Genomic DNA, 16,959 nt, shown 5'->3' on the forward strand with positions numbered 1-16,959 from the left:
CTTCTTAGCTTGGGTACTATTACTATTGTCTCCATGTCATCAATAAGGAAACTCACGCAAGAGGGACTAAGTATACTGTCCCAAATCCGATGGCTGGAAAGCAATAACAACAGGTGACACTATGCTCTTAAACCACAGTACTAGAAGGTGCTGTCACCCTTGTGACCAGTTTGGGAAGATGGTGGTTAAGATCGGGAACACTCCTGGACGTCAGACAGAAAGGACAAGGAGTAGAGGTGGGAAAACAGGAAGACTGATAGTGACACTGATCGTGATAAATCTACGTGCTCCCCACCCCCCGCCTCCCGGCCTCTGCAGGAAGGTGAGGCCACCTGAGGAGCTCTGGCCAGTAGGTTGTGAGTGGGAGCCACCGAGGCCTCTGTGAGACACACACTTTAGAGTGACAGGCCAGCCCCCAGCTCTCTCCTTCGGCTACACGGCCATGGTGATCCTGGAGGCTGGACATTGAGAAGGTGGAGCACCAGACAGATGCGGCCTGGAGCACTCAGCAACCTCCCAGAGCTCAGCTGCCCTGGAGAGCCGCCCAACCCACACCAAACTTGTGTGAGGGAAGTAGAAACTGTTGTTACAGTAAATCACGAAGATTTCAGGGTTAATTTTTCTGCCACAGTACACCCTAACCTATACTGCATAATAACAACTGCCTTACAGAATCCACAAAATCACCACCTCTCTGTGAGGAGGGACCTCAGATGCCTCATTCCAGCCTGCCCTGTGCAAAGCACGCCTACAGCACTCGGCAGACAATCCCCACCACAGACCCACATCCCAGCCCTGGGGAGCCTGCCACGTGCGTGGTTCTCACCCACCACCCTCAGTGACTCACGGCAGGAGATGGTACTAACCCCACGCCCTCCAGACCAAGGGCACACCCAGCATGTGCTCCCCAGCTCCCTTCACTCTGTGTGTGCCCTTCATTATGCCTTTATCATAGCAGATCAGAACCATTTCATTTTGTATCTGTTTCCACTCAGCTGTGAGCCTGCTGAGGACAGGGGCACCAGGGCCTTATCTGTCTGTAGCTGCAGAACTAATAAAAATTGTACTTGGCCTATGAAGCTGCCAACAGTAAAGCAGAAGTCCAGGGATAAAGTGTCCAAGACAAGGATGATTTTGACAGATTCCATCTGGAAACTGCTGACACCGTAAAAACCTGACTTCCCTCAGGAACAGCGGCCGTCAGGGCCGCGCAGAGCACCGCAGAGCGCTGATCAGGAAAGCGACGCCAGATGAACCGGTAGAGAGGAATGACAGTCAACAACCACTCACCTTTTGTTTCTTGGTATTTAATTCATCAATCTTATTCACAGGGAAACATATCCAAGAAGAGATGGGTGGGGACTACAACTGGCCTCAAGTGCCTTGTGTGTATGACAGCGTGGAGGCTGCTTGCTCCGAGTCCGGAGCAACTGAGAGAGCTGGAAAGGGCGACCACGCCAGCTGTAGTAGCAAGGTGGGGCCAGCTGCTCCCATCCTGAATGCTGCTATACATTTCTTATCAGCTCCAAACAGCTCTGGTTTAAGAAATTCTTAAGGAAGGTTATGGCTTGGCCGCTAGACCATGTATGGGAGAAAATCCTGGACAGTGGCATGAACACAGTCATGGAGGCTGCATCCTGATTGGTGTCTGGGAGTCCAAAGCACGACCCTGAATTTGGGCCTCTAAACACCTCTCTGAATAAATGCCTAGAATCCTTCCTCACACGGTAGAATTAACTTAAAAGTTTAAGTTTTAAACGTATCAAAGCAACTCGAAGCTCACTCTCACTAGAGGATTTGGGTCTTTGTTCATGTAAACGCCTTCATTAACTCTTAAGCTCTTCTCCAGGTTGAAGGAACTCAATGTTAGCTCTTAAAAAAAAATATTCAATGAATCCCACTCCCCATCACTGCCCCCAAATTAAAGACTCACTGATTAACTGGAAATGGCACTGAAACTCTATTCCACTTCCTTAATAATAATCCAGGACTTACAGTGTGTTAATAATCTACACGCTTACTAGGGGCCTGATAGTCTACTGTTGGCTACTGTGTACACACTGTATCATTTTTGCGGAGAATTCCATAAATAAGGAAAAAAGATCACTTATAGTTCTATCAGAACCATCCTCTGCTTTAACTCTGGTCAACAGCAACAGGATGTGGGCTTGGCTGCCTCCTGGCAGATGAGATCACGCTTGGCCACTACCATCTCTTCGCAATTAGCCTTAGGCCAGAAGTGCATCTTAGGCACTCAATAAATATTTTATTAATTGAATTTTGGAATACAATTAAAATAGGGATGTATTTTGGCTCCTTTTTCATTACTTGCATCGTAATTACTTGAAACCATCTTTGGGTGAGCCTAGTTCATGCTCCCAGGCTACAGAGAACAAGTAAGTATTTTCCTGTATATTGCTAAAATAGTTTTATTGTCAAATACTAAGAAAGGCCTCAAGGGAAAAGAAAATGGCTCTGATCATCTATTCTAAAACCAAAGTCATAATTATGAGCCAAACCCAGCAGTAAATTCGTTTATGTTTAACGATTCTATATAGCAGGTCTGATAATTTACTCACCAGTGTAGACATTTTTCAACCAGCTTACCCTGTAACACTAACAGGAGCTTTAGTCTTTGAGTGTACATATTACTGAGCTCTTCTTATGTCATAAGGGTTGACCTGCAACGCCTGACTTAATTTTTTTTTTTTTTTTTTTTTGAGACAGAGTCTCGCTCTTGTCGCCCAGGCTGGAATGCAGTGGCATGATCTTAGCTCACTGCAACCTCCACCTTCTGGGTTCCGGCGATTCTCTTGCCTCAGCCTCCCAAGTAGCTGGGACTACAGGCACCTGCCACCACGCCCGGCTAATTTTTGTATTTTTCGTAGAGACGGAGTTTCGCCATGTTGGCCAGGCCGGTCTCGAACTCTTGACCTCCAGTGATCTGCCCACCTCTGCCTCCCAAAGTGCCAGTATTACAGGTGTGAACCACCGTGCCCAGCCCCAATTTTTTTTTTTAATTAAACTGGTAAAATCCATGTTTCCGGGCATAGGACGTTGAAGTGTTTGGTTGATATATGAAGACAGTCCCAGATTTGTTTCCTAAGGAAGCACCTTGGCCTAATCCATAGCTACTGCCCAGGCCTTCCTTCAGGTGGAGATGAGGAGCAAGGATTTAGGAAGAGGGGGACAACCCTACATGTGATGCGGACATTTAACTACTGCACACAGATTTACTGCAGGCCTGCCACGGACCAGGTGCTGAGAGCATTAACAACACGAGCCCGCTCCCCTCGGTCAGCATCGGCAGACACCTACCAGCTCTTCTTGATGCCTGAGAACATAACTCTGGATTCTCTGTTGCCCAACTCCTGCCAAAAGCTCAATGGCATTCATGAAGGAGTGTGTGATGCACAGCAGCCCACCCGTTATCCTAGATGCTGGCAGCAGGGGGGCTAACGCAAGTCAGTCAACAGCAGGCCACACCGCCCTGTCCTCTGGGAAAGCCACCTTCTTCCCCTGGTGCTCCGGTCCCATGCCCTCAGTGTGCGTTACCGAATGCTAACAGCAAAACAACATCAGACACCTGCCTAGATCTTCATGGGGATGTTGCTGAGCATGCTACTCAAAACATCAGAATGTTCTCTTCGAGAGAATCCACTAAAGAGGTTTCCCACCTCATTGCTGGGAAGAGATGCATTTTCCCAGTGTGACTGATACATGCCTGTTCTTGAGAGGGGGGGCTCTTGTAGTCAATCACGCTTCCTTCTTGTCAGTTACCTCAGAATCACGCTCTCTCCCATCTCCAGCCATTACGTAGGACATTATGAATTCCAGATACTAACAGAACTTGTCACTTTAGTTTTCTATCCCACTGTTACTTTCCCCTCACTCTGGTTGCCTTACCTTGTTCTTTTTTTTGAGAGAGAGAGAGGGAGTATCGCACTGTCACCCAGGTTGGAGTGCAGTGGTGCGATCTCTGCTCACTGCAACCTCCGCCTCCTGGGTTCAAACAATTCTGGTGCCTCGGCCGCCCAAGTAGCTGGGACTCCAGGCATGCGCTACCACATCCGACTAATTTTTTGTATTTTTGGAAGAGATGGGGTTCCGCTCTGTTGGCCAGGCTGGTCTCGAACTCCTGAGCTCAGGCAATCCCCCTGCCTCGGCCTCCCAAAGTGTTCACATTACAGGCGTGAGCCACCGTGCCAGACCCAGGAATTTTTTAAAATAAATAAATAGCTACATATCTGCATTTCTTAAGGGAGTGATGGAACTAATTCATTTGATTTAATTTAACATGTACAAACAAAAGTAAAAACTGATAGGGAATGGTAAGGTGACATCTAATTAGAGGCAAAATTCCCTGAAACCTCTATAAGAACTCATGTCTGCAAAGAGCTTTTCTGCTTATAAAACAATTTCCCAAACATTTCATTTGATCCATGCATGGGAGGTATGTCTCATCAACCTCAGTTCAAGAAGAGGAAGTTAAATCATTTGTTCAAAGTCACACAGCTAACTGCAGAATGTGGGATAGGAATACAAGACTACTGAACAAAAGCCAGTGGCTTTTCCAATTTTACATGAAGGGGGTTTATTGGTGCTTGGCATAAATCTGTCAAGGCATTTTAGTTACTATCCTTCCTTTCTGAAACCTACAGAGATGCATATACATCAGTATCCCTCACACATCATCATGACAGTCTTAGAGAAGGAAGTGGCATACAGCCTTTTCTAGAAGTATGGCCCATGGCATATCTTGGGGGAAAAAAGATCTTGCTTTGACGAGAAAAAGAAAAGTGCTGGAGGCTATAGAATTATGGAGGCCAGGCGTGGTGGCTCATACCTGTAATCCTAGCACTTTGGGAGGCCAAGGCGGGTGGATCATGACGTCAGGGGTTTGAGACCAGCCTGGCGAACACAGTGAAACCCTGTCTCTACTAAAAATACAAAAATTAGCCAGGCATGGTGGCACGCACCTGTAGTCCCAGCTACTCGGGAGACTGAGGCAGTAGAATTGCTTGAACCTGGGAGGCGGAGGTTGCAGTGAGCCGACTGCACCACTGCACTCCAGCCTCAGCATCAGAGCAAGACTCTGTCTCAAAAAAAAAAAAAAAGAAGAATTATGGAGCAAGGACATCACATCTGTCCTAATTCTCCCTACTTTCAAATGACTAAAACTTAGGAGAAAGGCATGAAAAGCGAATCTGGCCAGCACATTAAAGCATGCACATTTTTATCTATGGGTGAAAATTAGTCTCATATAAAACATGAGCCTATTTATTAGTAAGAAGAGAAGCATATAACCAGCCCTCTGCATCAGAAAGTGCCACAAGTCCAAGGAAGAGAACATAAAGCGTGCACTTGCTTCAAGGCTGCGCTTTTCCAAGGTATGCTTTCTGACTTGGGAAGGGCAGATATTCATCAATGCATTACTTTGACTCATAAGCATTACAGATCACAAACCGAAACCAGGACTTTTGATCTGGAGCAGTGTGGTGGGATGAGTGGGCCTTGGGTGTCATTTGCTATTGTGTCCTTGTCTGTTGCCTCCTAACATCCACTTGCCTCTTCTCCTGTGCCCAACTATTCGTAGGTTTTGCTTTAGGGGAACTATACACGGTCTCCTTGCAGCCATGTGGTTTGCAGGGACTCAGTCCGATCTGAGTACATAACTCCATGAGGGGCAGTGAAAAGCAAAAGGACATTGTCCCCCTGAAAGAAAGCAGTGTTCCTTTACAGGTGTTACTAAAAGGCACCTGCTCTCTTTTCCTGGACACAGTAGCGAGAGGATGTGAGGCCTGGAGGTGATAAGCCACTCTGATAGCACCTGGGGCCTGCAACTAAAGCCAACACTGCAGCGGACAGAGCTCAGAGGGAAAGAAACCAAGTTTTGATGAGGTTGTTTGAGCCCTGACTCCAGCCCTACCTGAATTCCTCCCTGAACTTTCCAGGTATCTGTGCCATAAATTATTTTTGCCTAAGTTAGTCTGGTTTCTATTGCTGCTATTACAAAATATTCTAAGGGATCCAACTATTTACTCATTCAACACACAAGGTCACCTGGGGGCTACAAAGACAAAGAAGAGAGAAGGACCCAAAATGTCAACAAAGATGTCCAGTCAAGTTCCATAAGCGCTACAGAAGAAAGATATGGCATACACTGTTGGCTGGCTGACCAAGCATGAATTTCTGACCCCATTCTCCATTCCCCACCTATATCACAGATTCTAGGAAAGCTAAATATTTATTTTCTCAGCCTGTCTTGCAATTAGAGATGGCCATGAGACACACTTCCTGTTAATGAGACTGAGGCAGAAGCCTACTCGAATCTGTCAAGAACATTTTTGCTTCTCTATTAAGCAAAAGATAGACATCTCTAGACCTGCCCTGTCTCCCTTCTTTCTGCCTTGGATGTAGTTGTGTTATCTGGAGCTACAGCAGCCATCTGGTAATCATGAGGTAAAGACAGAGTTACAGAGAGGCCACCTGTTTCCGGCTTCTTAATAAACTAGAAAAATAACTTCCTATTGACTATCTACTATTAGGTCTTCTGTTCTTTACAGCTGGAATAATTCCTAACTTACAAAGGAAGTATAGTCATTTCTACGTGGGTGGCTCTGGAAAAGGCTTTATAGAGGACATAATCCTTGAACTAAAATCGTGAAAGATGACTAAGTGTCATCAGGCAGAGCAGGGAAGCACAGGCATTCCAAGCCAGAGATAAAGCCTAAATGAAGGAACAAAACCGGGCACACATTTGGCCCACTCTAAGTATTCCCACAAGGGAAAGCAGGAGCGTAGGACCAAGGAAATAGGGCGCTCACAATCAAAGCTGGAGACAGGGCAGGCCACAGAGGCCCTGCAAGCCATGCAAAGCAAGTACATTAGAGTCTGTTCTCTAAGCGGTGGCGAGCAGAGTAGCCTACGAGATACTCCGGCTCTCCAAATGTTCCAAAGACCTTCCCTTTCATTTGACCAGTCGTACTGAGGTTCCGTGGGTTTACCACACTGAATCTCAGGCAGTTCTTCTTCCCAGTTTTCAATGAGACCAGGTACGATCCACATGAGGAAGGAGTCACCAGGACACTTAGGGGTTACTTCTCTAGCTAAAGTCTTCAGAAAACCATCACGAATATGTTTATGCAGATGGTGGGTCATACATAAAATTAGATTTTTGAAAACAGCCCATGGCTGGGCATAGTGGCTCACGCCTGTAATCCCAACACTTTGGGAGGCTGAGGCGGGCAGATCACGAGGTCAGGAGTTCGAGACCAGCCTGGCCAATATGGTGAAACCCCGTCTCTACTAAAAATACAAATATTAGCCGGTCGTGGTGCCATGCGCCTGTAGTCCCAGCTACTCAGGAGGCTGAGGCAGAAGAATCGCTTGAACCCGGGAGGTGGAGGTTGCAGTAAGCCAACATCATGCCACTGCACTCCAGCCTGGGCAAAAGAGTGAGATTACAACTCAAAAAAAAAAAAAAAGAAAAAGAAACAGTCCATGACCACACTGGGCAAGAACAATGGCACCGGGATGCCAGGCAAGACTCAGCTAACTGTTCGCAGGGAGCTCTGCCACAGGAGCCTCAGGACCCTAACAGAGAAAGAGACACACTGCCCAGGAAAGGGATGCGCACAGAAGGTTCGGAAAACAGCACCTGCCCAAACGGTAGACTGTTACACTTTCACCCAATCTGCCTTTTCTAATGTTTCAACAGCCGAGGGACTAAAATGTGAATGTTACAGTACTTTTCAATGTGCTGTTTGAAAACACAGGTGAAAAAATGTCTCCAAGAAGAAAACTAAGATGTACTGAGCGCTTCCTAGGCGCTAGGCATGGTGCTCTGCGCTTTCGTGTGCCTCTGCTCAGCTGAAACAAAACCAAACCACCCTGTGTGGGGCAATTTTTAAGCCCGGCTTAAAGATGAAGAAAACGAAGCGTAAAGAGACTGCTTCTCTACCACGGCCACACACAAGTGAGAGTGAACCCAGGGCCTCTCGCTTAACTCCAGGGCTGCCTGGCAGGCTGTGAGGAGAACAAGCATGCTTCTTCCTTGGTTCCAATGACCTGCAAGGACCAATCATCCCCAGCTTCAGGGACAAGAAGCCTCAGATCCTGGATATCTACACACAGCACCAAACACCCAGAATGTTCTGTAAGCTTCATAACATTCTACTAGGCAAGGTTTTCTAAATTTAAAAATGATTCCAGTCATGATGTAAATATAAAATTATTAAGAAAGGCTTTTCTAGACCTTAATCTTTAAAAAATGAATCATGCCCTTAATCCCAAGTCAAATGCGTTCGGCTCTAAGTCTTAGTCATAGAAAAGCCTCAAAGGCCCCTTTGCTCCACAGCCTGCCTGAGTGCTGAGCAAGCACTGGGCACTGCAGAGCAGCCACGCCCTTCCTGGGCCCTCCAAACAGCGGTGTTGCAAGTCCCTCTGGACATTCTGAGGAGCAGCCACAGCAACTTCTCAGGCCACAGCCACGCCTTTTGGATGCTGCCCCTTGCAGCTCTGCCTGATGAACAATCTCAGCAGTGCTCTTCAGAACACCTTAAAATTCCAGTGTGGCCTGCCAGGGGCTGCAATGCACAGCGACCCTTTCTGCCCCCACTTCTCAGGAGCACACAACTCTTTGGCAAAAAGAAACCATTTCATTTGGCAGTACTATACTTGCCTTCAAAGAATGCAGGGAGAAAGAAAACTAACATTTCTTAAGCACCATACACACGCTTTTACATGTTACTTCATTGAATTCTCATAATAGCTTAATGCTATCGGTTTTCTTCTTAATTTTGGGGGCATAGTGGGGAGATAAGCAAACTGATACCCAGGAGGTTGAGTGACTCATTCATGGAATGCAGCAGGCCTGTGAGTCAAAGCGAGTGCATGGAAAGACCGAGTGAAGCTGGGGAACAATAGCCAAGCCAAGAGCGTTTTAAAGATACTTAGCATCTTCATCACACTGAATCCTAAGGCGACAGCACTTCCACTCGACAGCAAAATGTCAAATTCAACTGTTTCTTTCCGGTCTTCAAACAAATATTTCAAAAATTCAGAAATCACCTCACAAGATTAGTTCATAAACCTTTTGCAGGTCCTAAGCCTTGAGTGGTGAAGAAAAAACAAAAACCTTTTGCAAGGACCCACTTTGCATGTGCCAAAAGGTCTCCACTCTAAAATCTCACACTCTTAGGAGTGACAGTCACACAGAAAGGACAGCACATGGCAGCAAATCCTGGGAGAGCGGTGAGCAATGGGTGCCATGGAAACTCAGGGAGCTCGCCTCTCAGGAAAAGTGTCCTGGAAATGGGGCTGAGGATGAGCATGAAGGAACAAGGGAGCACAGACAGAATGAAGCCGGGAGAGGAGAGAGCCTGCCAGGCAGAGGCAGTGCAGAGCAAAGGTGGGAGCTGGCAAGCGCTTGTGTGGGCGAGGAGCTGCCCTGTTCCCGTGTGGCTGGGGTGCATGGCCTGCGGAAAAGGAAATGACTGAAAACTTCCAAGGAGAAGACGATGCGATCAGACTGGTTTCCACCACGGTGTAGTGGTCGCAAGGCAGGTTTTGGAACGAAGCAAGGCTGGGTGCAGACGTGACTCCGCCATTTAGTGGGCACGGAACTACAGCAGTTACGGAATGTCGCTGGCCCTGACTCTCTCATCTCTAAAATACTTACTTCCATGTCATAGGGCTGCTTTCAAGTTTAATGAGATAATGAACCCGATACACAGCCAACAAAAATGGGAGCTCTTCTAAAGATCTCTATTCACAATCAGACTAGAGGACGGTGTCCCAGAGGGCAGCCGCCTTTCCGGCTCTGCAGCGCCCATCTCACCTGACGATGGGAAGCTTGGTGAAGGGCACCGGTGGCAGGGTGAGGCCGCCAGGGAGGGCGATGGGCTCCATGGTCCCAGGACACTTGGACGTATAGTTCTCTAGGCTTTGGGCCACATCTTTCTTTTCTGAAGAGAAGATGAAAACAAAATAAAGATGTATTAGGCAAAAGTCAAAGTGGCTGGCTTTCATTTTACTTGGGGCATTTCATGACAGTCCGATGAGTCCAGTCTTCTGACAGAAATGAAGGGGCAGTGAGCAAAAGAGACCAGAACAAAGCAGAAGCCATATTCCACTTATTCGAAAATCACCGGCACTGCTCCTCTTAAGGGCCTGTGGATAAAAGGGAAATTAAGTTAGTATCCTCCAGGAGACTTCCATTTTCCAAGAAAATAAACCCTTATCAAATTTCAAGAAAGTCTGTAGGCAGGACTAGAGAATCAGTATATTTTATAACTTAACCATACTTTTTCGGCAATTACTAGGTAATTACCAAGCAAAATGCCAGGACCTGTCTGTCCCTCAGGAGTTTGTAATTTATCTGTATGACAGACACTTAGGCAAATAATTACAAATCAACATTTTTGATGCAAATATAGAGCTTTGTGAGAAAAGACTGTTGTTCACCATCCCGCCCCCATCCCTTTCACAAGGAAGGAGGAAAAGAGGACGCAGGTGATAATCATGTCCACTTCCTGTCCATGGCACACTCTAGACAGGCCACGGACACAGACCCCTTCTCACCCACAGCACGACAGAGCTCAGGAGCACCTGCTGTGCTCTAGGACTCAGGCTGGCTCAGGAAGGCAGGCACTCCTGTCCCCACTTTGCAAATGAAAAACCTGAGACCAAGAGAAATTAAGCAGCTTGTCAAAGACCATGTACTTGGCCTTAGGCCTGTGGTTTTCTCACTAGAGTGCTTTAAAGAATTAAGGAAAGGATGGGATTATGGGAGGGGTGTGAACAAGGAAGTCCCTCCTTGCAGCATCTAGCTTCTCTGTGAAATACCAAAGTGACTGCTGATGGGGAAGACAGAGGACTTGGAGAGAAGAGCAGCAGAGGGACACGATCGCCAGGGATGACACCTAGAACAGCAAAGTTAGATCTGACTCCAGGAGATGCCTTGGTCTTTCCCTATCTACTGTGCTACCACCTTAGGGGAAGTCCTTCAACCTTTCTGCATCTTGTTTGCCTGCAGTAAGAGGAGTGCCTATATCAGGAATTACTAAGGATAAATGAGATAATACATTAAAAAAACAGTGACTGGCAGATATGGTACACTGAATAAACTGAAATGATAATAACCATTATCATCATTATCATATAGCTGCACTGGAGTGGACAAAGAGCAGGTAAGTAGCTGCAAAGTGAAGCCAAGTGCTCCACTGAGGCTGGTGACCATAAATAATAAATATCAAGGCAAGGGCTTCATAGAGCTCAGGCACATGTATTAATTGTTAAACTGCTACCATACGAATTTTCTGTGCCTACGCATTCTTCTTCTTCTTCTTTTTTTTTTTTTTTTTTTTTTTGAAACAGGGTCTCACTCTATCTCCCAGGCTGGAGTGCAGAGGTACAATCTCAGCTCACTGCAACCTCCACCTCCCAGGTTCAAGCAATCCTCCCATCTCAGCCTTCTAAGTAGCTGAGACTACAGGCATGTGTCACCATGCTTTGCTGATTTTTTAATTTTGGGTAGAGATGAGGTCTCACTACATTGCCCAGGCTAGTCTCAAACTCCTGGGCTCAAATGATCCCCCCACCTTGGCCTTCCAAAGTACTGGGATTACAGGCATGAGCCATCACACCCAGCCTCCCTCATTCTTAGGAAGCCAGAGAGCAGAGCAGAAAAGTGACCAGAATTACTTTTGAATACAACACAACAATGTTAATCTGAAACATGAAAAAAGCCTTTAAATAACCAAATCATTCTCAATCTATAAAAATCTCCCAAAGGGCTCCAGCTGATATCATGTATATTATCTAATTTGCCTAATGTTAGGCAGAGCACTTATGGTTGAGGTATCCTATTCAGTTGAATTCTACCACCCCATACGCACTCTCGGTAAATGCTGCTGAAATGAAGAAGGAAAGGGATCTATTCGTGGTGCCTCATGCCACTTGCACCGTTATCCAAGAAAGGAAAGGCACCACAGTGTTATCACTTGGCTAAGCTCTGAATGGCATTTCTAGACAGAAAATAACGTACACACTGAGTAGCACAGGGGAGGCTGCTTCACCGCAGCGTGGTCTGGCTGTGCCATTTCATTAGAGAACCCCCGTGTTTGTGCTTTAGGTCTGGTCACTATGCTGTGGAGGAATGTCCTATGTAGGGATACAGCCTGGCTGTGAGCACTCTCAGAGCTTTGTGGAAGGCCAGGTTGGGGGTACCTCAATATTCACTTATTCCCCTTGAGCGTAGCAGGGCACACCTCTCCGCTGTGCCTGCTGACTCCCTGAAGGGAGTCAAATGCTAATCTTCTGCTGGGGTGGAAAAGGGACCATCGCCAGCTGCAGGGGCAGAGGCGATCTGCGGATATGTAATCAATCGTAAATGATTTTCAGCAGTGCCTACTGCGGTGTGGTGCTCCTGCTAGGGACAGGAAATGGGGGTTGCTTCTTGGCTTTCCCCTACTGCCATACGACCCCATCGCCACTTCAGTGGGGTTTCTAGAGTCAAACGCTTATGCCCAATTGTCAGCATGGCCCATCCAGTGCAAAGGCCCCATCCACCTTCTCCTAAAGGATTCAAGTGTCGGCTATAAATTGTTGCCAGATCTATTATTTCATCAGGAATTACAAACTGGTGATTTTCTAATTCTCTAATTCCTCTGCACTTAGAAGCTAGAATTTGTTTATAAGGAAGGATTTTTTCCTGATCAATCATTTGGTTATCCTGGAACGCAGACAACACAGACATTAATAAACGGTTGAGTCTTTCCCTTTATTTACTGAGTGGAAAACTATTGCCCTGTGAAACACCAGTAATGACCAATGCGTTTTGTTTATTGTTTAGTATCATTATATACGGATGGATTTTTATCTCTTTGATGTTTCCATTGATTGTTATCACATCCTTTTTTATTTCTAATGGATACATAATAATTGTACATATTTCTGGGGTACAGTATGACGTTTTAACGCATTTATTGTATAACAATCAAATCAGGGTAATCAGCATATCCACTGCATCAAACATTTATCGGTTCTTTGTGATAAGAGCATTCAAATTCCTCTCTTCTAGATCTTTTGAAATATACCTTTTTGTGAACTATAGTCACCCAACCGTGCATTAGAATACCAGAACTTACTTCTCCTAACTAGAGCAGTGTATCCACTGTCCATCCTCTCCCCATCTCCCTTCTCCCAACCATCCCCAGCCTCTTCTAACCTCTATTCTGCTAATTCCATGAGACAAACGTTTAAAAATTTCACACCTGAGGAAGACCATGAGGGATTTGTCTTTCTGTGCCTGGCTTTTTTCACTTAACATATACCCTCCAGGTCCATCTGTGTTGTTGCAAATGACAGGATTTAATTCTTTTTTATGGCTGAATGGTATCCCCCTGTGTATCTATATCACATTTTCTTTATCCATTCATCTGCTGAATGGCACTTAGGTTGATTCCATATCTTGGCTATTTGAACAGTGCTGCAATAAATGCAGGCATGCAGTCACCCCTTCGACACTGACTTCATTTCCTTTGGATATATGCTCAGTAGCGAAATGGAAGATCATACAGTGGTTCTATTTTTAAGTTTTTTGAGGAACCTCCATACTGTTTAACATAATGGCCATACTAATTTACATTCCCACCAATAGTGTGTAAAGGACCCCTTTTCTTTACCTCCTCACCAACATTTCATCTTTTGACTTTTTGATAATAGGTATTCCAACTGGAGAAAGGTGATCTCTCATAGTGGTTTTGATTTGCATTTCCCTGAAGATTAGTGATGTTGAGCATTTTTTCATACATCTTTTGGCCATTTGTATGTCTGGTTTTTTTTTTGTTTTTTTTTTTGGTGGGCATGTGAGATTATAAGGGCTGATTTTGAGAGATAAAATAAGTTCAGTTTCTCTATAAATTAATCATTATTGTCAAAGACACACTGATGCAAGACCAGCATATGAGCCCCTGTGTCAGATTAACAAGGTTTTCTTGAAGCATTAACCAACTCCTTAGTAAAGGTTATAAAGATTATAAAAAGCTTATGAAAGTTATATCTTCTGTTCAAGATTAAAATTTTATAGTTTATGAAATTTTGAAAAACAAATTTAATTGGTTTCATGCTATTTTATTAGGAAATATTGTTTGGAAAATTAAGGCTTCTTTCTCAAAGAATGAAGGTTTTCACCTTTTTAAAAAAATCCTTGAGTTATTACTTTGGTCAAATGAATGACTTATTTTACAATGATCTGTGATATAAGTGTTTTAAACCTTTGACCTTTCCAAAATCAAATTATAAATTATATCTTTTTCTGAACTAATTAATCCTTTAAGATACTAGGTTCCCTAAAGTCCAAAAGTGACACAATTTGTCTTATTTGGTATAAAAATTACACAGGAAACACTGTCAAATATGAAATGGTGTTTAGTTTTCTTTAGGCTATATTTACACAAATATGTTATTGGTATGTGTTCCAAAATCATGGGAAACTCCTATAATTCTGATATGACTTAGTGTACATTATCAGTAATAATTATAATTGTTATGTTAAATTATTGTGTGCCACAGAGGTAACAAATTTCCTTATGGATTGTATCTTTGACTATGGCTGCCCTAAAACCTTTTGTCATCCACAGACAATTGTTGTCTGTTTTGGTCTTCAGAAGGTGGTTTTATAATCAGCTATAAAACTCTACCAGGTGCTGTTGAATACAAGTTTCTGATAACTTTGGAGATTGTGACATCAGAATAGAAGAAAAACTTTCAGGACTCATGGAGAACTGAAATGTTCAGGAATATCAAGCAGAATGGGAATTAACTACAGACTGAACTAATACAAGACTGAAGTAATCTTTCTGATTTTTTGTTTAAAACGTTGCTGGTCCTTTGTTTTTTCAGAGTCAAGAAAACTTTTCTTTTGAGCTATTAACAGCTTTTAATGATTGAGTGTACTCCTATGAACAAAATTTAGAACATATTTGTTTCATTCTACCTGACTCTTCCAGAATTTGGAAACTATTTGTGAGTATTCTTAATACCTAATTTGTTGAGAGTTTTTATCATGAAGGGATGCTGAATTTTGTCAAATGCTTTTTCTGCATGTATAGAAATGATAATATGGTTTTGGTTCTTCATTCCGTTAATGTGATATGTCACATCTATGTTCAACCATGTTCGCATCCCTGGGATGAATTCCACTTGATCATGGAGGAAGATCTTTCAAATGTGCTGTTGAATTTTGTTTGCTAGTATTTTGTGGAAGATTTTTGCATCTGAGCTTCATCAGGGATATCTGTCTTTTGAGATTAGTTTTCTTTTGTTGATGGTATGTCTTTCTCTGGTTTTAGTATACCAAAGTAATGCTGGCTTCACAGAATGAGTTTGGAAGTAGTTTGAGAAAAATTGGTACTAGTTCTTTGTTAAATGTTTCAGCAGTGAAGCCCTCAGGTCCCGGGCTTTTCTTTGATGGGAGACTTCTTATTACTGATTCAATTTTCTTGTTCGTTTTTGGTCGTTCCGATTTTCTATTTCTTCATGATTCATTCTTGGCAGATTGTATGTGTCCACGCAGTTATCCATGTCTTCTAGGTCACTGAGTTTGTTGGCATACAATTGTTCATAATAGTCTCTTGTGATCTTTTATGTTTCTGTGTTATCAGTTGTAAATTTCTCCTTTTTGATCTCTGATTTTATTGATTTGACATTTATTCTTTTTTTCATAATCTAGCTAAAGGTTTGTTAAGCTTTTCAAAACACCAGCTCTTCATTTCATTAATCTTTTGTATGGTTTTTCTAATCTCTATTTCATTTATTTCCACTCTGATCTTTATTATTTTCTTCTTTCTACTAACCTTGGTTGAGTCTGTTCTTGTTTTTCTAATTCCTGAAGATGCAGTGTTAGATTGTTTATTTGAAAGCTTTCTTCTTTTTTGATGTAGGCACCATCTTTGGCCAGTGGGAGTCCCTTCTGGTTGGTTCCTGTGTCCTTTGGATAAGGTCCCATTATTCTTTGATCCCTTTGTTTCTGGTTCATATCCAGCCCCAGGCCTAGAATTAAATCACTTCTCCAAGGAGCTCTCATTCCCTTTAGTGGAAAGAAGTGTTTAGAGACTAAAACCCAGAGGCTAGAAGTGCTCTTTGCTACTGGATTCTCATTGTCTCTGAAGGGCTTTACAAAGGACAGGACAACTTACAAAGTTTTCACAGTGGTAAGATTATAAGTGATTTCTGCTTTAATTTTTTTTTAAGTTTAACAACGAAAAATAAAAGATTTGGACTATAAGCTCCTTAAAAGGAAGAAAGTCATGTCCCTACCCACAATTACATTTACTGAGCACTTACGATGTGCCGAATATTGTACTACGTTCTTTAGACTATAAAATCTTTAAGGCAAGGGATTCTGGTATATATTAATAACAAACTTCATTATTTTTTATCCAAAATAGGCAATATAATACCCTCTTACAAAATACCTGCCAAAGAAGTGGGGAAAGGCATTATGATCCCCCTTTTAAAGTTCATAAAGATGAACTCAGGAACAACCCTAGACATTTGATTATGGATTGGTATCAAATGTCACCAAAAAATAATTATTAATGTTTTAAGTATAATATTGTAGTTATATAAGAAAATGCTCATTTTTTAGCAATGCATACTAAAGTATGAAGGTCTGAAATGATATGTCTCTGAGATTTTCTTTAAAATAATTCAGCAAATTTAAAAAGCAAGAGATGAAGTAAATGTGTAAAAGTCTTGATAACCACTGAATCCGGGTGATGGATATATGAGGATTCATTTTACAATTCTTTTTACCTTTATGCTTGAAAATGTTTCATAGCAATAATTTTTATTATATTTTGACAAATTATCATTGCATGTATTTATAGGATACAAAGTGTTATGATTTTTAATACAATGTGAAATGATTAAATCAAGCTAACATGTCCATCA

At 43.3% G+C, this 16,959-nt stretch overlaps 1 protein-coding gene across 3 annotated transcripts in view; it reads right to left on the reverse strand.

The window, feature by feature from the left end:
• TRAPPC9 (trafficking protein particle complex subunit 9) overlaps positions 1-16,959 on the reverse strand; it is a 730,192-nt gene that overhangs the window by 568,749 nt on the left and 144,484 nt on the right. For all 3 annotated transcript variants that reach the window (XM_019032441.4, XM_004047569.5, XM_055349566.2), the window contains one exon: positions 9,842-9,968. In XM_019032441.4, the coding sequence (XP_018887986.2) occupies positions 9,842-9,968 (127 nt within the window). The remainder of the gene's footprint in view (positions 1-9,841; positions 9,969-16,959) is intronic.

The sequence above is a fragment of the Gorilla gorilla genome, chromosome 7, assembly GCF_029281585.2.
Source record: "Gorilla gorilla gorilla isolate KB3781 chromosome 7, NHGRI_mGorGor1-v2.1_pri, whole genome shotgun sequence".
NCBI lineage: Eukaryota > Metazoa > Chordata > Mammalia > Primates > Hominidae > Gorilla > Gorilla gorilla.